Source organism: Fimicolochytrium jonesii (genome assembly GCF_025526975.1).
Source record: "Fimicolochytrium jonesii strain JEL569 chromosome Unknown EV422scaffold_14, whole genome shotgun sequence".
In the NCBI taxonomy this organism is placed as follows: domain Eukaryota; kingdom Fungi; phylum Chytridiomycota; class Chytridiomycetes; order Spizellomycetales; family Powellomycetaceae; genus Fimicolochytrium; species Fimicolochytrium jonesii.
Genome location: NW_026515681.1, coordinates 116632 through 138138, shown reverse-complemented (window position 1 = coordinate 138138; position 21507 = coordinate 116632). Strand labels below are relative to the sequence as shown.

Here is a 21507-nt window from a genome sequence, read left to right as displayed (position 1 = left end):
TCCGCTCGCCTCAACGACACATCCCCGCATCTTCAAGCTTCAAAATCCATATGTATTTTTCCAAATGTTCATTATAGTACATAAAACAAAACAAGAAAGTTGAAAGCAACACCGCTTAAGCTATTTGATTTTGCCTACTACGTGAGGTAGAACATTTGAACGCCTCCATTAACGTCCATGAGTTGTTGTGCCGGCATGATTCTTCGTGTGGGTGATAACGTTGATAAGCTTCCAATTCCTGCGCGAAACATCTTTCCGGCTCGAAATCCTGTGTCCGTAGACAGACACAGGGGAATCGTAAACATGTCGATAGTTGCTCTTCCAGCTCCCACTGTTGACATAAACCCATCCCACCCCATCCCAGCATCCATTTCCCTTGCTTTCCCTCCTTTCTTCTCCTTCCTCACTCTCCAGTGCCAACACCCCTCCACTAAACAGCCCCCCACAACGCCTCCTTCGCCCTAACCTCCACATCCCCATAGGCCCTCTCCTGCCTAACGCCCACCATATCCCTCGTCCCCAACACCAACAGCTCAAAAAACAGCCGCGCAGCCTCCGTCCTCCCGGCACCAGCAGTTATCGCATTATAACTCAGCGTCGTCGTCCCTGCCTCGTTGCGGGGGACACGGGACTGGATGTCTCGCACGGTCGCGACTGTGCTACGGCTGAAGCCTTGTGGGTTGTTGGCGGTGTCGTCTTCGTCGGGGGCGATGAGGGATTCGTCGACGAGGGAGGTGAGCGTGTTTGTGAGGTCGTCGGGGAGGAAGGTGGTGGAGGCGGAGGGGGAGGAGGGAGCGGTTTTGCGACGCTTGTTGGAGGGTTCGCCCTCGATTTCTTCTTCTTCGGGTTGGAGTGCGGCGCTGGGGAAGGTGTTGCCTGTTGCGATGGTGGAGGAGTCCATGCCCCCGCCGCCGAGCGAAAGGGTTGGGTCCATGGGCGCGGCAGAAATGTCGGGAAGGTCAAGATTGCCGAACTGGTATTCTTCTTGGTTTTGATCGTTAAACGCTGATGTTTCTTTGAAGGTGGAACAGAAATTCATAAATTCAACTCTGCTGATTTGAGGAAACCCAGGCTGGTCCATAACATTTCAGCGTAAACTGCGTAACTCACCATTGAGCAAACCAGCCACATTCTCCTTCTCGCTAACATCCTTCAATGCCCTGCGCTTCTTCGCCGGGGACTCCGCATCCGCCGAGAACTCCGGCGCAGTGAAGTCCCTCCATTTGTTGCGGAACAGCATGTGGAGTTCCGCGGGCATGTAGTCAAACGTGGCGCGAGCGATAAAGTACGAGGCACCCTGTTTGCGAATGTCGAGGAGTTGCTGCATCTTGCGTGAGTTGGGCACATAGCGTTCCTGTAAGTGCGCGGGCAAGAAAGTGAGTGGGACTAGCCAAAAAGAAAGCGAGCGAATATCGCAGTGAAAAGCGCCGAGTAAATGTATTCAGTACATACCACTCCGAGAATGTCAGAAGTGTCACGAAGCTGTTGCTGAATGAGTTCCGAAGGAATCTCCGTCTGCGAGTCAATGATCAGCTTTCGCTTCTTCGCTTGCGCCTTCTTTGACTTTGCAATGGCATTCTCGTCCTGCTCCTCATTCAAGTCCACAGGCGCAATCGTCTCGATTTGCAAACTGTTCGTGACATCATCGGTCGCTCCCGCCGCCGACTGATGAACTTCAGGGAGCTCAACATCCGGGAATGGCAGCTGGTCGTCAAGGAGCGCCGTATCAAGATCCATCTGCATGGGCCCACCTCCACCCAACAAATCGCCAGCCGCCGCCAAATCGAATGATGGCTCAGGAATGTCCATCGCCGACGGGTCCTTAGTGTAGGACTGGTCAAGTGAGATGCTATCGCGTCGCGGCGAGAACGGGCGCTCGGCAACCGCATCACGACCACGCTCAACCTCCAGCGATTCGTCGAAGTTGCTGCTGGACATGGGCATAGAGGCGTCCGAGATGGATGGCATAGTCGCACCTGCCGGCCTCTCAGGCTCGCCGAACCCCAGATCTAGATTCCAGCCATCGTCCGCTGCGTTCGGGTCCACGTGGGAGGTAGACAGATCAATGCCAAACATATCCTGCAGCTCCTCGTGCGCTGCGCGGAATGACGTTTGGCTAGGCTCTGCAAGCGTGATGTCCTGCGTACGTGACATGGACTGTGATGTGCCGGTTTGAGCGTTGGGTTGCATGAACATGTTCAGATCGAACGAAGGTTCCGGCAGCAGCATTCCGTAATCCGTCATCGCATCGTTCAATGTGATTGCATTGACGTTTGCAACAGCGTGATCGCCAGCCATGTCGACCATGCCCGGCTTGAACGCCAGGCGAATCTTCACGAAGGCTTCATTGCAGTCCTCCAAGAGATATCGTGCTTTGCGAGAATAGATACGTGTTACTCCGAGTAGGAGCTGACCAGATAGACGCAAAGCCATCGGTTCCTCCCCTGTCTGGATGATAGTATCTGATAGAGAAGCGGGAGAGTATTAGCGTGAGAAACGCAGCCAAAAGGTTAAGCTCTGCGGCGGGCGGTGCTTACCGATAGACGCCGGGAGGTTGGCCTGCAGGAATTGTGTCTTGCTCAACTTGCGTTCCATATGGGCAGCCAGCCAAATCTTGGCCAGCGGACCCTTCTTTGACAGAAGGACGTCTGTGTAGAACATTGTTTCCCAGCCGACCAGAGATTACGGGAAGTGTGACGCGAAACCTCGAAGGTGAGAAAGTGTGCCGTTTCCGTTTGCCCCGCCGTCACCGGGAAACGACAGAGATGAGCGAAGAGAGCGGGTGCCCGAGAAGACGGTTAACGTGCGGCGAAGAGCTGTCTTGAGAGCAGTTGTTCCTCCAGTGGAGTATCGGCGGCAGTTCTGGGAACGGGGATGGGGAAAAGCACCAGGACGGAGCGAGACGGACGAGGTCTCTCGGGGTGTGAGGTGGCTGTGCACTCCATTAGCGAGGTTCCCCCGCTTCAAACGCGTAACGCACACCGTCGCGACCCCATTCGGACAACGCTTCTTATATGGTGTTTGCAGCAGCGCAAGTGAATGCAGCAGTACCATTTGTCTATGATGGGATCTCTGAGGATAGTATGTCTAAACTCGGAATAGGTGGGTGGTGTGAGGGCGTGGCCGCTCCACCAAAGCACTATCTGAGGTATCGAGCTACCGTTGATTTCCAAAATGAAGAGCCTCTTCGTTACGCACAACTTATCTCCGACCTATTCTTGCCTTCTCGTTGTCAAGGAATGAGGCCCACAATTTACTCAAACTCAAGAGAGCGTCTTTCATATTTTCTTTTCCTTATGAAACGCTTATCTATAGCTTATTTCTCTAAAAATCTCGCAACCTACCACCATTCGAGATGTGCTACCAAAATAATCCCTGATTTAGGATGCGTTATTGGGAGTTTCCACGTCTCATTGATTGAATAAGCTTATTTACTTCTTTTTTATCTTTCTCTTCATCCTTTCGATCCCTCCACGGTTGACGATGGCAGATGCTATCCCGTCCGGACCCGTGTTCTGAGAAATTGGCACAGCCGCCGGCAGGAATCTTGAGATTGGAGACGGTGGAACCGGATAGTGACCCCCAGCGTTGCTTCTTTGCCTTCCAGGAAGGCGGCACCTCTTTGTCTATTTCGCCGATCTCCGACTTCAATGACCGAAGCGAACGAGGCGGCGAGGGGCACGACGCAGAGCGTGTAATGTCGGTAGTGACTTGGAGTCCGTGTACATTTCGAGGACGAGTTGTTGTTGTAAATGTAGTATAATTGGAGACTCAAAGGGCTCTCTGGACACCTGCTCTCCTTATACTCGGAACTGACGACGGCATCCTCCTAAGACTGACGGAGTCTTTACTTCCGTGCAGTGCTCCGTCAAAGCTGCGAATCGGGCAACCGCACATAACAGGTTGGCATTTTCCGTTCTCAAACTCATATGATGATGCTCAGGATCCGTGATCAAACCCGTCCGTTGAGTTCCAACTTGTTTTCCGATGCTATTCTGTTATTCGTTTAGCCCATCAGACCTCGAAGCCGCTCATGTGCTGGTCCCCTTCTGACCCGACCAGTGTCAGTTGCGCTTCATACCAAGGACCGGATTGACGCCTCGTGCCTTGTTGCCCCTAGATATCTCCAAGCAATGCGAACAGCACTGCGTCCAAGTAGTTCCCCACTCCCATCACGCGTATTATAGATCGAGACAGCATAGTTAGCGCGACTGGACGGGCGTGGACATAGGAGCCAAGAAACTGGTTGACGGCATTTTCCAGCGCCGACTTCTTTTTCTACAAGGTTCTTTTTGTCAACCAGCCAGACAATCATAACAAAGTAAGAGTGTCAAGTCCGGTTCCAACAATCTGTCTATTCAGTAAAAAAGAAAGCATTGCAAAATGTTGCCTATTGTAAAAGTTCTGCTATTCATCCCCCATGTCTTCTGCATGAAGGTAAAGGAATCTCGCCATTCAGACAACCATATTATTTTCCTCTACGGTCAAGGGCTTCCCCCGAGGGCGAGAGGGAACAGGAGGGAACAGGTGTTCACCTGTGGCAGGGTTGGCGGTGTTGCTGAATCTAGATGAGTGGTGGAGGATAGAGGAGGTGGTGGGAATTAACTGGATTGGCTGGTGCAGACGTCACCCTGGAAGGTGTTGATGGTTGTGTACCACGTCTAGTCCAGCCCAGAGAGGCCATTAGGCACACTCAAGAGGGGCGTGTGATGGCTAGGGAGGTCTCCCCGTGCTGTTGGGAGTCAGTTCGGAGTCAGTTTGGGACTTGGCAATCTCGCAATGCCCAAGGGCTCCTGTGGAGTGAGGAAAAGGCGTGAATCTGCGGGCGTTTCTGCGCCTACTATGGTGTCCTGATCTTCTTTCAGAAGGGAAGAACGCGCAACGCGTTACCGCTGACGTAACGCGAAGAAATGACTTCAAACCTGACGAGACAATCCCCAAAAATCGTCTTTCTCGCACTGCTTGAGCCGTTTGGGTGTAAAGTTGTAAACGCATCCTCGGCTACAGCTGCCTGCTTTCGGGTGGTAACACCCATCTGCGGACAGACTATGGTTAACTGAAGGATACAATAGAGCGGCCTCGGCAGAGATTTTTGGCAAATCCGCTAAACTTTCCAGGGACTCGACTCGACCAACGAAATCAAGAACTGCTTGATTGCGCCAGGGAATGACCCGAAACGAAACATCAACCGTCGTAGTGATCTGGTTTTCAGCGAAAAGAAACTCATCGAAGCGTTCGTATTCTCGTGGAGATCCTCGTTGGTGCTGATGGGGCGGAGGACATCACGCTCCGGATCACCCGGTTGCAGGCACGACAGCTTCTCCTCTCTTTCCTTGTTCCTCTCTCTAATTTTTGGCTGCCTCCGAGGCCTTCGCCATTGCCTCCGGATCAAGGACAGAACATGCGATAGATGCGGCACCAGGTTGTGTGTAATTGCGGTGCATGGATCCTCTCTCCGAGTTGTAGAAACGGCCGTCATAGCCTGCACGATATTACTGACAATCCGGCTATCGATCCGCCACGCGACAGGGGTCTGAGAGTTCGAAGGTATCCTCGGAGTTGAAACCTCCAACTTGACGAGTTCCAACAGAAAGGCCGCCACATCCGGCCCCGCTTCCTGGGCCTACTACTCCGCTTCCGCCCAAACCCACTCACATGTATCAACTCCCGCGGGCAGGTCGGTGGTCGTGGGAAAGGCACCCGCGGAAATCCAGCGCTCCCCTCCATAACAGCGACCATCAAGGCTTTCCAGCCCGTATCTCCCCTTAGCGCAGATGACACGGCTTGCAACACCGTGAGTTTGGTACCCATGCCCGGTGCTGCAAGCCATGCCAACTGCCTCACGCGAATGTCCCTGCAAGACCAACTCATTGTGCATCCATCCTGTACGTTCGTCCCATATCCGCTGATTCAGTTGGTCGCACGGCGTTCAGAAGGGAAAAGCCATCCGAAGTTGGGTGTGGCAAAGGAAACAAACCTGGCCTCGCAGCATCCAGCCGCGAAACGTCTTTGCGGGTTGATGGCTATACGAACGGAGACTCCGACGAGTCTCTCGTTCACGAATCGCGGGTGCGATGCGGCTGGTGCACTGCGGTGAGCCATCATCAAGCCATGCCACAGGGTTGAATGCTCTGCCTCCGTCGTAGTGCCCGCGTCCTACGTATGTCCAGGAAGCATACTTTCATTCAGTAAGCGTGCTGAACTGAGCGTGTGAGGAACCGCAACTACTTAATGTCTGATCCGTTGCTATCAGAGCTTGCTTCCCGCAACGCCCGTCCGACCATAATGTCCGGCGTCGATATCTATGGCACGTCAATCTCGACAGGTTGGATGCCACCCTAATACTGTGAACCGAAAATAACCTTCGCATCCGTGGATCTGCGGCTCCGCGTCGTTGGTTTGTGCGGTATGTGTGGCAGAAACTAACGGCAATACTCTGCAGGTATTATTCCGCTCGCAGGCCAGATAGATAATCTTCAACAGTATTCCTCCAAAGATGGGGTTTCCGGCGGCCACCATCCCCGGGTTTCTATCCAGCCCGGAACTTCTGCCCGTCGCGCAAGCTTTCACCGGTGCTTTGTTCCAGAATGTCTCTCGGACTTCGCAAGGCCGGGGCCACAAATTCCGGAATTCGGAGAATCGCTGTACGGATTCGCGTGGTGTTCTTCAGAGCCCAAAGCCCCACAATATTTCATCCATGGGCTGCGCAGGGACATTCCCAGCACTCGTTCAATTTTCTAGCAATGAGAAGCCTGGCGGCCGAGCGACGCCAAGCCGAGCGAGGAGTCCCTCGTCTCCCCGCAATTCCGGCTTTCCGTTGAGGAGGAGGCGTGTGGCTTTGACGACGGATTCCTCCGCTTTGACGTCCGCTTCTGCTTGTAGTAGCACCGTTTCCCAACCTGCGCTAACATACTTTCCCGCGGCAGAGTAGATGATTCCCAAAGGAGCTTTGTTCACGATCTAGCGGTCCCTCCTCATTTGAATGCGATCTGGATGATCCCTGCCGCTCAGTCAGGATAGCCAGCTGTACCGACGCACAGAGCTCTCCTCCCAACATCCCATATTTGCGGCGTGTTCGCCAAGTACCTGCTCCCGCTCATCCAGAGCATCTGGCCGTGGAGTCGAAAGGAGGTACCAGTTGGCACTCTCAGTGGTTCTTTTCCCCCGGTGAGTGCCTCCACGGCTGCGAATGGACGGCCGCAACTTTCCAGATTGTCTCCACTGCCCTGGTAGCTACTGCGATGCTGGCGCTGCGGCGGGAAGGGCTAGCCATGCTGGGGCGGTGCTCGTGGGTGGGTCCAGGCCCACATTGTCAGCCCAATCGAAGCCAGTCCAAGATTCGGCTGGCCTTTCCGCAATCAGGGGTCTTTCTAAGGAATTTTGCACGACTGGCTCATTGTTCTGCTGTTCGGACGCAATCAACTCACTTTCAAGCCATTGATTTCACGTTGACCAATTTGACTGCTGTACCATTCCTCCAACTTCGAGTTAGCACGTAGGAAGCGCGCTCTCTATCCATGGAGCTCCTCTATCCATGATTCGTACCCAAGGCGCCTGATGTCGAGCAGTACATCTTCCAACCTTTCCCAGCCGTTGAGAATGTGGCTGCTAACGCTAGCGGTGACATGCACTGGAGATACTGGTCTCCTGGTATACTTCAGGTTTCAGGATGGCCGCCATTCTACCAATGACAGAACTGTGCCAGGTTCTTGTCACTTTTGAGACCACCACGCCATAGCAGCAGCCCCGTTCCGTGCGTCTGCGATCTCCGCCAAGTCCGCCGCGTTGTTCGTGATAAGGTCTGCGAGCAGTTGAGCAACGTTGCTCGGCGTCCTTCTTGGCTTTCACTGCAGCCTCCGCCTAGGGCAACACCACACCTTGCCCAGCTCGATGGTGGGCTCCTCGTCGGGAAGGGGATGCAGCAGGGCCGCAAGGGCATTGTACATTTCGCCGGGGGAGAGCGTAGGACCCATGGGGGGAGGGTGCGGAGATAGGCGTCAATGCCTGCAATGGTGGAGAGGTCAGGGGCGGAGATGGCGGGGGTATGTGCGGCCGCAGAGGTGGCCTCGGCAGCGGCAACACCACACCTTGCCCAGCTCGATGGTGGGCTCCTCGTCCGGGAGGGGATGCAGCAGGGCCGCAAGGGGATTGTACTTTTCGCCGGCGGGGAGCGGTGGACCCACGGGCGGGAGGGTGCGGAGATAGGCGTCAATGCCAGCAATGGTGGAGATTGATCCATCAAACTTGAGACCAAGCTTCTTTCGACGCTTGAAGACCTTGTCCTACAATCCGTCATTCAGCGAGGTGATTGAAATAAGCGCAAAACGATACAGACTTACATTCACATTGAGAAACTGCCCCCACAGCTCCTGCTTGCGTTCATTGGTGAATTTCTCCATGCGACTTTGGCTCAAGCCCAGGATATGAGTGCCTAGGATCCTCGTGTCGATCCGAACAGATGACTGGATTCGAGATTGCGCAGCGGGATAGCCGAAAACAGCCGCATTCCACGGCGCTCATAGAGGCGTGAGAGCTCACAATAGGCACCTGTGATGAGGCAGGTGCGGACCATGATTAGACAAAAGAGGAAGCCGCCGGGGGGGGGGGGGGGGGGGGGGGGATAAATATACAGGACATAACTCACCTAAATATGGCATTGCGTCCACCGCAAGGCTGTACGCAAGCGGTTCATCCTGGAGAGGAAGCAGACAGAGCCCATAACTCGTCGAGGACGGTCCGCTCAAGTCGTGTGAGGCGCGCAAACTCTTCTTTGGTTGGAAACTCTTCAAACGTCGCATACTTTGCAAATTGACGGACACGCTGATAATACTGTCGCCGCTGCCCTCGGTTTCGATGGTGGGCTCCTCGTCCGGGGGGGGGGGGGGGGGGGGGGCGCAAAGGTGTTGTACTTTTCGCGAGGGGGGGGGGGGGGGGGGGGGGGAGCCTAGGACCCATGGGAGGGAGGTGCGGAGATAGGCGTCAATGCCTGGAATGGTGGAGAGGTCGGGGGCGTAGACGGCGGGGGGATGTGCGGCTACGGAGGTGGCCTCGGCAGCGGCAGCGGCACCGTTGTTGGTGGTGGTGGTCGTGGTGGTGGAGGCAGCGAGGGTGGGACCGACGAAAGCGGCGGCGGCGGTAGTCTCGCACTGGCGCTGGCGGCGGCGACGAACAGCGGCCCGGGTTTCCCGCTCCTCGACCTGTTGGATGGCGGTTCTTTCTTCCTTGTCTCGACCTTTATCCTGCCAATTGTCTTCATTTACGGACCCGCCGCCGGCACCTCCCGACCCCACTACCCAGATGAAGCCGGTGCGCTCATTGAGAGTCGTATGCGCACGGTTCATTCGACAGCTTCACCCGACAGTCGCGTGAGATTCTTACTCCGCTCGCCAGCTCCATCCTGTCTTCGCTCCACAGGAGGTCGAACACGCGGCTCCTTTTCAGAACCACAGAAACGTTATCCCGGCAAGCGACAGTTAGCTGGATAGTCGCCAGCTCCGAAAGGCCGCATAACAGGGAGCGACATAGCTTTGGGCGAGGCGGGTGGCATTCAAAGAGGCTGCGGTGCTCAATTCGCTTTCCTGCCGTTGTGATTTTTGTCGTCACCCGGCGTGTGTGTGCCAAACCACCGTCAGGTTGAACAACACGATGCTTTTGCCTCGAGAAGTCAAACGCAACGTCTCGTGTGGCCCCACGTCGGGCGTGGAAACCAGATTCGCTTTTCCGGCTTCCAGTAGGGGCTTCCATCCACACCGATGCATCTTCCATTTCCTAAAATCGGAACGCCTTGTTCCCCGTCCGCGTCGTTGAGAACATCGACCAGGACACACACGACCCGTCTGACTTCAATCCAGTCCGTGATACCCTTTCCCGTACTCGTACGTCCGCCTGTCCTTCTCGCACCCGAAACAGGTACTCTCCCTGGAAGCTGAAAGGATATACCACCATGTCGTCCAATCACGTCCATGACCCTCCCTCTGGCATTGGTGGGAGAACGAGAGGTGGTTCCGGATTTTCCGTGAGGCTCGATCACCCCCAGCCACGTCTCGCTTCCCAGCATCCCTCGCCCGAAGCAACTTTGAGGCAATCAGCGGCGCCTGAACGGTATAGACAGTATATACTTTACTTGGAGCCGCCCTACTGCTTGGATTAGGGGTAGGGACCTGCTTGGATTTGCTCGATGGCTGCCTGGATTCCAGCTTGGACTGCGGCGAGGTCGGCCTTGGGTGGGGGTGGGGGGGAGGTGCGTTGTCCAAACTTGCGCGTTGACGAGTGGTGAAGATTGTGGGGTGGGGTGGAGGTTGTGGGGGCAAGTGGATGCAGAAGGACGGGAAGCCGATCTTGTAAGAAAGTCTATTGGTGGAGTGGATAGTGGATAGCCACGGGGGACGAGGGGGGAAAGAAGAGGGGAAGAAGCCCCCTTATGTCCCCTGTCAATCTTGTACATATGTAAGCGAGGCGCTGTCAGGGGCACCCACGAGCAAACAACCCCTTCCAGAAGTGCGTTCCAAATCACTCCGGACTTTCGAGCGCCCTTTCCGAGATGATCATTTGGCATGTACAAGGATAAATATATGACAAGGAAGAAGTGTAGCTACGGAACTATGTGCACAATCCTCTACTGCCCCTGTGCAATCAAATTCAACGCACTTCCCGCCCCAACCCACCTAACCTGCCCCCCACTAAAGCTATGCCCAACCGCCACCCAAACCTCCTTCCCCCACGTCTCCTCCCCCACCTTTCTATGCCTAACCCCAATCTCCACCGGTGCGTCCACATCTCCCTTCGCCAAACTGTCCAACCCCCTCGTCCTCACCCTAACCTCACACGGCCCCAAAGCTGCCGGCGCTATCTTGTCGTAGTCAGCGGGGTTCTTGAAGACTAAAGGTATAACTCCCTGTTTCTTGAGATTGGTCTCGTGGATCCGCGCAAAGCTGCGCGCGATGATGAGCGTGCACCCGAGATAGCGCGGTTGGAGGGCGGCGTGTTCGCGGGCGGAGCCTTCGCCGTAGTTCGAGTCGGCGATGATGCACCAGGGGATTTGGGATTGTTTATAGGCGCGCGCGACGGCGGGGATCGTGTCGTGGGTTTTTGTCAAAGTATTATACGCTAAATTGACTGTGGATTTAGTGGGATCCGTGGGGAAGGCGACGGCGTTGGTGGCCCCGATCAAGGTGTTATTGGCGATGTTATCGAGATGGCCCTTGTATTTGAGCCACGCACCGGCTGCGCTGATATGGTCCGTTGTGCATTTCCCGACGACTTTGACGAGGACGCGGAGGTCTTGTAGATCCTTGCCGTCCCAGGGTGCGAAGGGTTCGAGGATCTGCAGGCGGGTGGAGGTTGAGTCGATGGAGATTTGGGTTGCTGGGTCGGCGCGGATTTGGAGCGGAGGTGGGGAGTATTCGGCGCGGCCGGGGGCGAAACCCAAGGGTGGTAAGGGGTGGATGTCGGTATTGGATGGGGGTGCGAATTTGAAGGAGGTGCCGGCGGGTGTTGGCAAAGAGTCGGTGAGGGGGTTGAAGGAGAGGCGGCCTGCGATGGCCATGGCTGTGACGATCTCGGGGGAGGCGATGAAGTTCATGGTGTTTGGGTTACCGTCGTTGCGGGATCGGAAGTTGCGGTTGAACGACGTTAGGATGGCATTGGCTTCCCTTTTGCCATCTTTGCCGGAGGTCGCCGTCTGCACCCCCCCGTCAGTTGACTTTGCGTCCGTCCTCTTCCACTGCCCGATACACGGCCCGCAAGCGTTCGCAAGAACCTGCCCACCGACTTCCGTCAACGTCTTGTCAACGCCATCCCTCTCGATCGTCGCTCGGATTTGCTCTGATCCAGGAGTAATAAGCAGAGCCGACTTGCTATTCTTGACGCCGCTCGCAAGAGCCTGTCGGGCTACTTCTGCCGCTCTCTGCATGTCTTCGTAAGAACTGTTTGTGCAAGAACCTATCAGCCCAACTTTGATCTCGTCTTTCCATCCTTGTTGAACGACGAGGGATTTGAACTGTGAGATGGGTGTCGCTGCATCTGTACATCAGAGGAACTGTGCATTAGTACGATCGTCGAGGTGTGAGTACATGTGCGGCTTGTTGGCACATACCAGGTGTGAAAGGACCGTTGATGTGAGGCTCCAGCTTCGAAAGATCAATCTCAATCACACGATCATACTCCGCACCGGCATCCGCCTTCAGGAACCCCGCTGCCGCCGCCTTAGCCGCCGCATCCGCCACATGCGGCCGTCCAGTGGCACGCAGATAGTCAGCCATCGAACGCGAATACGGGAAAGTAGAGGTGGTAGCCCCAACTTCAGCCCCCATATTGCAAATGGTCGCCATTCCCGTGCAGCTGAGCGTCTCGGTCCCCGGGCCAAAGTACTCAATGATATGGTTTGTCGCGCCTTGCACGGTCAGCAGTCCCGCAAGCTGCAAGATCACGTCTTTGGGAGCCGTCCAGCCGTCAAGTTTCCCCGTCAATCGGACCCCCATGATCTTCGGCGCCTTCAATTCCCATGGAATGCCCGCCATCGCATCCACAGCGTCGGCACCACCCACTCCGATAGCCAGACATCCCAATCCACCAGCGTTCGGGGTATGAGAATCCGTCCCCAGCATCAGAATCCCCGGCGCCGCATAATTCTCCAAAACGATCTGATGAATAATCCCACTCCCAGGCCCCCAAAACGCAATCCCATACTTTTCCGCCGCAGACTTCAAAAAGTCAAAGATCTCCTTGTTGGTGATGATGGACCGCTTGACGTCCTCGTCGCCGCCTTGGAAGGCCTCGATGAGGTGGTCGCAGTGGATGCTTGATGGTACGGCGGTTGTTGCGCGTTTGGCTAGCATGAACTGGAGTAAGGCCATTTGCGCGCTAGCGTCTTGCATCGCTACGCGGTCGGGCGAGAGCTTGAGGTAGGAGCTGCCTCTGACTATTGGGTCGCTCTTTTCCGCATCGCTTTGGTTTAGGTGGCCGTATAGAATCTTTTCTGAGAGCGTCAAAGGCTTGGTTAGGTTCAGACGTTGTCGTACGCTTTGTAGGTTGCTCAGAAGACTTGAATAAGATGGAAGTCGGGGGTCGTGCTGGGTGGAGGCGCCATCTTGCGTAGGTGCTACGGAAGCCAGGAGTCTTTTGCCATATTGTGTGTGGACGAGTGACGAGGAAATTGAGCTCTGGGAAAGTGGGTGGAGGCCAAGTCAGTGAATGCGGTGTAGGGACGATGACCGAAGATCGTGCCACGAGAAACTCCATTTACTCACCTTTCCGCACCGAACCGCCCGTTGCAGGCTCCTGTGCCGGAAAGCGGACGTCAAAGCCATTGTCTAAATATCGTTACAGAATGCAGTATAGGCCGTGGGGAAATTGTCCAAGATGCTCAGCACGGACGTCAAACGAAGGCTGACGGTGAGTTAACGTAGGAAATACGATAGTCCGGGGGGAGTAGAGGCCACCACAGTCTAAACAGCGTCCGGTTGCTGGCTTGAGTTCACCTGGTGTGAGTTTGAGTGTCGAGGGCTGTGGAGGCTGTCCATTGCGGTTATGCATGGCAGGTCCAGCTGGATCTAGTGCAGACGCGAAGGGAGAGAGATGCGAAGGGTGATGGATGGAGAGAGATGCGGTGACTCACGCGTTCATCTATAGGGAGTTGCTAGAACGACATCCTTTTTTGACTAAAACGACACCCATGTGCACGACTATTTGGGCAACTAACCTACTACAACAACAACACGCTCCGCTCGGGACCAAAATTTACCAACCTTGAGCTCGCCGTTCTTGGCTGAGATTGGCGATGGCGACGGCGACGGCGACGGCAGAACGCCTCTCATCAGACGTCAGGAACAATCAGTCTGGCCTCGCCCATACCCCAGTTGGCCTGCAAAAAGTTTGGCAGTTGAGAGTTATCAAAGGTGAGAGCTCTTAGTTGGCTGCGAGGCTAAGACCATAGAGCCAGCGCGAAGAAAAGAGTTGCACTGCACGGAGGGGTTTTTTTGTGGTGAAGGATGGAAAGCAAAAGCAAGAAAGAACTTTTGGGAACGGCGAACATAAAAAGGAGAAAAATTCTTACGCGTGGTTACTGGAGATTAGCGGGATTGAACCGCTGGCCTTCTGCATGCAAAGCAGACGATCTGCCACTGATCTAAATCCCCGTCGATGTTTTGATCAGTTCTTTTTTGTAATACAAAAATAGTTGATTGAGTTGCAATGGAGTTGGGTGCATGCGGGCATGTGACCGTTTGACTTCGAAACGAAGCCCTCTGGAGCGACATCAACGATTTGGGTCAACGTCAAAATGGAGCAGCAGCAGCTTGGGGCTCAGCGTATGTACCGCAGCCCCACCGCCTGACAGTAATCGTGGAGAGGAGCCAGGTTGGAGGAATGGCACGGAGGTCAAGAAGCGCGACACACCACCCCTAAAAGCCCTAAACTTACAACCAACACACCAACGCCTATACGGCAACAGGCTACGGGGACAGTCGCCCAGCAAGTTATCAGTGGGTGGTACAGGCCCGGGACTCCGACGATTCCTACGCAGTCACCAAAGGGCAGATACGTGAGCCACGAGGCGGAAACGAACATGGACTCAAGCGGAAGCACGCAACTGGCGATACACACCTTCAACTCCGTGTCCAGTGAGGGCGGGCAAGCATTTACCCTGCCAAGAGACAAGGTTATTCAGCCGTATGGTGCGTTCAACCTATCTCGTAAAGAACTGTGTCGTGACGACGGATCTAACGTCAGCGTGTCTACACCCAGATCGTCAGCGGCAAAGAGAGCTCTCGAGAACTAACGGCAAGCGAGATAGAGAGGACATAATCGAAAGAGACCCGAAGCGGGCTAGGAAGGGCGAATCACCGCGGGTAGCACCTGGAGATAAGCCGACGCAAAAGGCTGGAGGCCCGGTAGATGTCACAGACGTCGATCAAACGCCTGACTTTGGGCACGACTTGGCTCTGGACGTGGATGTCGAGGTGAAGCGGGAGCGGGAGCAGGACGAGGAGGTTGGAGCTGGGGAATGGGCAGAAGATGGATCGGCCGCTGGTGGGAAGGTCTCATCCGTGTTGGGGATATCGACCGAACCCCCTGCCGCGCTATCAGATACAGTCGCACCCACATTACTCGACATCACCCACCAATCCCACGCCTTCGAAATCCCCACCAACAAACCCCCATCACTTGGCCTCAACCCCCCATCTCCCACTGTCTCCACGCCCCTCTCCCTCGCCACCCAACTTAACGCCACCCTCAAATCCCGCAACGCTTATCTCGAATCCAAATGCCTCCAACTCGGCGACCTCCTCAAATCATCCAATAAGCTCATCCGCGCCATGAAGAGCGACATCGAGGCCGCCAAAGCTGTTGTTGAGCAGGTGGTCAAGGCGAAGGATGTGATGGAGAAGGTCGTGTGTGAGTTGCCGGATGTGGGGGGGTTGTTGGTGGATGTGAAGGGGGAGGTGAAGGAGGAGGGGGTGGTGTTGGTTGAGGGGATTTAGAGCAGGGAGGACTGTGTGGCGCGCCTCGATTGGGGTGTTCCTCAGCTGGAGTGCTTCGACGGATCTAGTTGACTAGGAGAATCGGAAAGCTGGGCAACATTGCGACGACGATCACCTTGCCACCACTGAGATACACCCTCTTCATCACCGATCCGATCCACCGCACACCACCAGCAAGTATCCGCTACTTGCAGAGCAGCAATGCAACTCTCCTTCCGAACGGCGTAGGACTGACTCACTGGCCCGGCACCACCGAACATTTTCCATCACTCGATGGCCATCCGAAAAGCCATCCCCGCATCATTCCCGGGATCCATTCAGTACTTGGTCTCGCCAAACGGTCGAAGTACCTACCACCCCGCCTACTAAGGGTGAGATCCCTCATCGATCTGATTGACATACCCACGTTTCGTGCGTCAGACGTCTGCTGCATGACACCGCAGTCACTTGTCCTATCGTGATTTCGCAATCACGGAAGGGACCGAAAGTCCTAGTCGTAATTGTAGTATATCAGGACGTGACAGTTTGTATATAGCCTTCCCTTTCATCAATAATGTCTACCTTACGTCACATTGTCTATACAAGAGCCTTTGACAGCGGCATATAGAACCGAAGACGTTGCTTTGCTGTTTGATGCTGAGTATGTACATATGGACTATAGAGAAGAGCTTCTACCTTGTCTCGAAATCATATACCGCCACCCAAAAATAATGTGCCCACCCTAAGCCTATGTACATGTATCACTGATTCACACCCGTCACGCACAGTCGGTCGAACGGATCTGCCAAGCTCCCACGCTTAGTGCCGCAGTCAGACGCTGCGGTAGAGGGAGGCCGCACCGCCAAAAAGGGTCGGATCGGTTGCAGGAAACATCAGGAAACTGAATCCGAGCATACCTGCTATGTATGCTGCAAAGATTGCTGGTAGAGGATATGAACAGAGGTGGAAGTCAAAAGACCGGTACGAGAGAGACGGGTCCCAATACCCAGACGCCCTTGGACCCACCTTTCTTACGCCCCGGAAACCCCGCTGCCGCCGCCCCGGGCAAATCCGGCACGCCCATCCTATTGCAGAACACATGTGCGACGATGGGGGCCATGATATTTCCCGTGCGAAGGAGCAGAAACGTCGCGAACCATCCAAAGAGGCTGGTGTAGGAGAACTGGAAGGCGAAGGCGAGCAGGACGTGGGTGAGGGCGCGGGCGGGGACGAGGGTGGTGCGGAGGCGGTGGTAGAGCTCGTAGCCGTGGTGCGCGTGGGCTGTGTGGGGCGGATAGTCAGGTCAGAGTGAAATTGAACAAAGTCGGAAGCGACTTGTGTTGCGGCATTCAAGCTTACCAATGCCAAAGAACAGGGGAAGAATGAAGATGCATTGTGTGGGCGTGACCCCGGATGCCAAGAAGAGAGGTACCATGCAGCCCCTAAACACAACCTCTTCCGAAATCGGGCCCTACAATGAGGTAGCAAGATTCCATATTTCAACATAAGCTCCCTCCGCTCCTGAATGCGACTCTCCCAATTGACAATTCTACACTTACGACGACGTAGTTCCGCCAACTGAGAATATCGCCAGCCTCTAACCGCAACTGGCTCGCGTTTCCCTGAAATGGCAGCTCGCCTTCGAGATGCGCCACATACAGAGGACCGGCGAAAAGCGTTGCCGTGAGAACTAGGCCTAGTGTGATTGATGACAGGGCCGTTGTCCCGTTTATGCCTACATAGGGCCAGAAGGACTTTGATTTATTGAGCGCCATACTTTCACTTCACGCCCATCTGACCAGACAAGAAGCGCATACCTTGGTAGAGTCACCGCCATGAAGCAGAAAGGCGACACCGCCCAACGATAGCACACATGACAGCCCGACGCTTATGAAGCGGGCGCGTACGACGGCGGGATCGTTGCGGGACGGGGGGGTTGTGCGGGAGGGGTCATTCTTTGGGAGCAGGTAAAACGAGCCGAAGAAGAGGACGGTGAGGGCCGTGCAGGTTGCGACGGCTGTGGAGAGGGAGAGGGCCTTGAGCGGTGGCGGGAGGGCTATTGCGAGGACCATGCGGCTGATACGTAGTGCATTCTACAGCATTCTACAGGCTGTGATCTTGCCTGGATGCTGCTCCTGGGCGAGAAAAGAGCTCCCAGGGGGCAAAAAGCCGCGTCTGCTTCTCGTCCTTCGTTTTTCCTTCGTTCTCCCAACTCAGGGATCCCAACGAGATCCCAACACAACACACAAGCAAAGGGAACAGAAAGGGAACCCTCGTCCGCTATCCAGGGCAGCTTCAACTCCCTCACACCCCGGCCATACTGTGCATACTGACGTCGGTCAGCCCGGCAAACGGCAAAGCAGTCAACTCCGGGGCAAAAAACGACGACCACTCTGATCCTCCGCACGACGGGGATCTTGGGAGCACAGGCAGAGTTCCCAGGGTTCTATATTCCCTTACGGACGCCTCGGCTCTACTTGCCTCGTCAGCCTGCACCAAGGAAACGCTGTAAGCGACAATCTTAGAGCAGGGCCAACGTATGTAAGTTGTCGTCCGTGGCACAGTCAAGGCCTTCGGGACCCTGGGAGTCGGGCGAAATACTCTCGTGTGCAGCCAGTCTACCTCATGCTTACTTCTCATTTGAACGCTTTCAAGTTGCAAACGTTGAAGCACCATACCTGCAATGGCGGACGATTTTGATATTTACGCGGAACTGGACGGGGTAGGCGTTGCACGCATTCTGCAGAACAATAGGGATCCTTGGGGCTCATAACCATTACCAACCTTCTAGGATGAACATGACTTGCTCTACGGCGATCTGGCTGCTAAACCTGATGAAAATGTAAAGGCGGAGGGCACCTCCGCGGACATGGAGGTCCACGTAGAGATTCCGAAAGCGTACTCAGATGAGATCGATTATGGGGAGGATGAGATGTTGGATTCGGTACCCCCCAGGACAGAATCCAGCGCCACTCCGGCAATGGCCAAGAGCGAACCAGAGTCAAGTGTCCAGAACGAGCAAGATTCTGGAATCCCAGGGCTAGGCCATGAAGCTAAGGCGGATCCCGCGAGACAGCATGATTTTCCCACGCATACGAGTGGGGCGCTCCCCCCGCAGAATTTGCCAGGTGGAGGAAGCCGCGCATTGCTTGTTAGCGAATTGAGCTGGGTAAGCATCAATAGTCGTCTTCGCTCTCCTCTGAAGCTGAGCAGTGGTTCTGACCTCAATCATCATTTTTTTCAGTGGACAACCGACGATGACATCAAGCTCGCCATCAGCGAAGCCGGTGTCACCGAGCAACTGCTGGCCAACGAGCTATCGTTCTCGGAACATCGCGTCAACGGCAAATCCAAGGGAATCTGCTACATTCCATTCCAAACCCAGGAAGCCACTGCGCTGGCCAAGGAATTCTTTGAGACCATGTATGTCTGGTGGCTGTTTTCCATAGTTATTGGATGGCAGTATATTCCTGCTGGGGATGATGATGATTGTGTAAGATGTTTGAATATACTCCGTGTTTATAACCTTCGCTTGTTTTCTGTATTTTCAGCGAAATTCACGGCCGTAAGCCGATCGTGAAGTACGTGCCTCCAAGTCAACAATCAAATCCTTTCCGCACCCTCCCCAAAGATCCGAAGGAAACGCGGGCCGAACAGGCCAAACGAGGCCCTGCTATCGGCACCGGGGCCGGCGTCGTACCCTCGATGCCAACCTTGCCACTGAACATGGGAGCAGCAGGCGCGGAAATGGCAGGCGCCCTGGGCACCATGTCTATTGGACGCGGAAGCAACGCTGCTCGCGGACGAAGCACTTTCCAGCAACATGGTTTTGGACCGGGGGCACCCGCAGCAGCCGGCTTCATGGGCCCAGCAGCGCCAGGGTTCTACAACCCGGACTTCTACCCCTCCGGACCAATGATGGGTGCCGGACCCTTCCCCGATGATTTCCGCTCTGGGTTCGGCCGCGGAGGAGGAGCGCCTGTACCCGGTCCCAATGCCGCGGGGATGCGCGGTGGGCCTGGCGTTGGTGGGCGTGGAGGGAACTCTGGCTTTCCACCTGTACCGCCACCGTTCTTCGATGGGCGCAACGCCCCGCCTTTCGGACCCGACGGCCCGTTTTTCGACGGGCATGGACCTGATTTTGGATTTGATTACCAGGCCGGTGGCATGTACCCGCCCCGAAGTGGGGGTGCGCCTAGTGGTCGAGGCTTTGCGAGGTAAAGTGCTTTTTGAAAGATTACAATGAGATGCATGGGATGAATATCTTACCGCACTCTATTTGCAGACCATTCCCGCCAAACCATTCTCGAGGACCAGGAGGTGGCCGAGACGGCGGCCGAGGCGATCAGTCGGCCGACGACCCTCGCGGCAGCCTCCATCACGACCGTCGCGCATCAACTGAAATGGGACATTCTCGAGACGACGAGCGATCTCGGATCAAAGCCGAGCCGGGGAGTGATAGTCGTACGGGCGGCTCTAATTCCGCTACACGTGGTGGTGATGTGAAGTCCCCGGTCGACAGACAAGGGTCTCTCGGCAGCGTTGCGGGTGGGAGTGTTTCCGGCAGGCATGAAGATCGAGATGGACCGGCCGATGAGTGGTCGGCACGGCGCGGTGGGAGTGCGACGAGTCGGCCGGGTTACGGTCATAATTCGGACCGATACCGCGATCGGGATGAGAGAGTGCGAGAACGGGATGGCAGCAGGGAGAAGGAGCGGAGAGACCGGTCAAGGGATCGCGATCGCGACCGGGTGAGAGATAGGGAGCGGGAGCGCGATGGAGGGCGCGAACGGGACCGCGAGAGGGAGAAGGAAAAGGAGAAAGACCGACGGAGCAGTGGAGGTGCTGCCGTGTTTGTTAAGGAACGCGGGGTGGATGATACGCCTACCCGGGACCGCGACCGAGACCGTGATCGGGACGGTGGGAGCAGATCCGGCCGGTCGCAAGGGAATAGCCGAGAGCGCCAACGCAGTAGAAGTCGGGATCGAGAGAGGGAGAGGGATCGGGGAAGCAGGCGGAGTAAGAGCCGCCCGACCACACCTCTCGGCAATCCGGCAGTTAGTGAGCGAGCTGAGGGAGCCACCATCGATATGGCTGCAGAGCAACTCGAGAGACGCGGCGGACGCACACCTTCCCCTCCTTCCCGCGGCGATCGCAGCCCCAGTGTCCATCGCGAAGACGACGACGACGCTACAAGCCGCAAGCGCAAACGGCCGCGCTCCCCTGCTGCCAAACTGGAAGATCTCACCTCCGCCCCAGGAGACACCAACGGCGACACCACCAAACCCGCCCATGACACCACCGACGCAGATGCCGTAGAGAACGGTGCCACAACAACAACAACCGCAGCGGAAGCATCCACATCCTCCAAACGCCGCAAATCATCGAAATCCTCGTCCCGTCGTCACTCGTCCTCTCATCATCATCGCTCGTCCCGGTCCTCAAGGACGGAGAAGGATAAAGAGAAAGACCGCGACCGTGATCGCGATAGGGACCGTGACAAGGATCGTGAAAGGGATAAGGATAAGGAGTCGTCGTCGCGTCGCGATAAGGACCGGGATAGGGAGAGGGATCGCGATGCCGATCGGGAGAGGGAGAGGGGGGAGAAGAAGGAACGCAGAGAGAGGGAGAGGGAGAGGGAGCGGGGGCGGGAAAGGTAGGGAGGGGGTCAGGAAAGGTTGCGTTTTTTCCGGCGTACTTTGGGAGTGGTGCTTGGGATCCCTCCGAATGACCTGCTGGGGACACGACGATCCGTCCACGAACATCGAGGAGCGGATACTACGTAGCGTGGGGATGTGGTCGTTTATGAACATTTCACTCACGTCGATCTCATGTACTTGGCATCCTCCCATATCAATCGATCCATATTTTCTGCAATATGTATCATCTGCGTGCCTGCCCGTCCTCGAATACGTACTGTACTTGAACATATGCGTGGGTTGTGGGGATTGGACGTTGGAACATTTTGGACGCGTTCTTTGGGAACTTGTCTGGAAGTAGCCACGCCCATCCGCCACGAACAACCAGGTAACCCAAGGAGTTCCCCCTG

At 55.6% G+C, this 21507-nt stretch overlaps 6 protein-coding genes and 1 non-coding gene across 7 annotated transcripts; 2 read left to right on the top strand and 5 right to left on the bottom strand.

Moving 5' to 3' along the window:
- Window positions 1-31: 31 nt before the first annotated feature.
- EV422DRAFT_620509 (Rec8 like protein-domain-containing protein) lies at window positions 32-2919 on the bottom strand. Its single transcript, XM_053074101.1, has 4 exons — window positions 2538-2919; window positions 1453-2462; window positions 1111-1354; window positions 32-1014 (listed from the first exon to the last, which is right to left on the bottom strand). The coding sequence occupies exons 1-4, from the start codon at window positions 2659-2661 to the stop codon at window positions 431-433; spliced, it is 1962 nt and encodes a 653-aa protein (XP_052924881.1). The 5' UTR covers window positions 2662-2919; the 3' UTR covers window positions 32-430.
- A 4658-nt stretch (window positions 2920-7577) lies between these two features.
- Window positions 7578-8447, bottom strand: EV422DRAFT_79103 (uncharacterized protein). The gene is made up of 2 exons (XM_053074398.1): window positions 8340-8447; window positions 7578-8282 (listed from the first exon to the last, which is right to left on the bottom strand). Coding segments are annotated over exons 1-2 (603 nt in total). The 5' UTR covers window positions 8342-8447; the 3' UTR covers window positions 7578-7681.
- Window positions 8448-10336: 1889 nt separating this feature from the next.
- EV422DRAFT_79077 (aconitate hydratase) lies at window positions 10337-13416 on the bottom strand. The gene is made up of 3 exons (XM_053074397.1): window positions 13248-13416; window positions 12095-13160; window positions 10337-12021 (listed from the first exon to the last, which is right to left on the bottom strand). Exons 1-3 carry the CDS (start codon window positions 13305-13307, stop codon window positions 10616-10618), a joined length of 2532 nt encoding a protein of 843 aa, XP_052924879.1. The 5' UTR covers window positions 13308-13416; the 3' UTR covers window positions 10337-10615.
- Window positions 13417-14063: 647 nt separating this feature from the next.
- EV422DRAFT_t84 lies at window positions 14064-14135 on the bottom strand. The gene has a single exon. It is a non-coding gene; the product is annotated as a tRNA-Ala (tRNA).
- A 428-nt stretch (window positions 14136-14563) lies between these two features.
- EV422DRAFT_506839 (uncharacterized protein) lies at window positions 14564-15479 on the top strand (the record flags this gene model as incomplete). The annotated part of the gene is made up of 2 exons (XM_053068601.1): window positions 14564-14672; window positions 14728-15479. 2 exons carry the CDS (start codon window positions 14564-14566, stop codon window positions 15477-15479), a joined length of 861 nt encoding a protein of 286 aa, XP_052924878.1.
- Window positions 15480-16014: 535 nt separating this feature from the next.
- Window positions 16015-17646, bottom strand: EV422DRAFT_78613 (uncharacterized protein). The gene is made up of 5 exons (XM_053074393.1): window positions 17276-17646; window positions 17018-17212; window positions 16818-16929; window positions 16485-16739; window positions 16015-16399 (listed from the first exon to the last, which is right to left on the bottom strand). The coding sequence occupies exons 1-5, from the start codon at window positions 17528-17530 to the stop codon at window positions 16290-16292; spliced, it is 927 nt and encodes a 308-aa protein (XP_052924877.1). The 5' UTR covers window positions 17531-17646; the 3' UTR covers window positions 16015-16289.
- EV422DRAFT_620504 (uncharacterized protein) lies at window positions 17642-21118 on the top strand (the record flags this gene model as incomplete). Its single annotated transcript, XM_053074100.1, has 6 exons — window positions 17642-17999; window positions 18114-18180; window positions 18250-18627; window positions 18703-18881; window positions 19010-19675; window positions 19744-21118. Exons 2-6 carry the CDS (start codon window positions 18142-18144, stop codon window positions 21116-21118), a joined length of 2637 nt encoding a protein of 878 aa, XP_052924876.1. The 5' UTR covers window positions 17642-17999; window positions 18114-18141.
- Between the last annotated feature and the right edge of the window lie 389 nt (window positions 21119-21507).

Coding starts and splice junctions, on each gene's coding strand:
- EV422DRAFT_79077 (XM_053074397.1), bottom strand. CDS start 13,307: ATGGCTTTGACGTCCGCTTTCCGGCACAGGAGCCTGCAACGGGCGGTT. Junction 13,161..13,247: donor GGGCGGTTCGGTGCGGAAAG/GTGAGTAAATGG, acceptor CCACTTTCCCAG/AGCTCAATTTCCTCGTCACT. Junction 12,022..12,094: donor CAACGGTCCTTTCACACCTG/GTATGTGCCAAC, acceptor TCTGATGTACAG/ATGCAGCGACACCCATCTCA.
- EV422DRAFT_620509 (XM_053074101.1), bottom strand. CDS start 2,661: ATGTTCTACACAGACGTCCTTCTGTCAAAGAAGGGTCCGCTGGCCAAG. Junction 1,355..1,452: donor CTTCTGACATTCTCGGAGTG/GTATGTACTGAA, acceptor GCGCACTTACAG/GAACGCTATGTGCCCAACTC. Junction 1,015..1,110: donor TGTGGCTGGTTTGCTCAATG/GTGAGTTACGCA, acceptor CCACCTTCAAAG/AAACATCAGCGTTTAACGAT.
- EV422DRAFT_78613 (XM_053074393.1), bottom strand. CDS start 17,530: ATGGTCCTCGCAATAGCCCTCCCGCCACCGCTCAAGGCCCTCTCCCTC. Junction 17,213..17,275: donor ATGGCGGTGACTCTACCAAG/GTATGCGCTTCT, acceptor AATAAATCAAAG/TCCTTCTGGCCCTATGTAGG. Junction 16,930..17,017: donor GTTGGCGGAACTACGTCGTC/GTAAGTGTAGAA, acceptor ACCTCATTGTAG/GGCCCGATTTCGGAAGAGGT.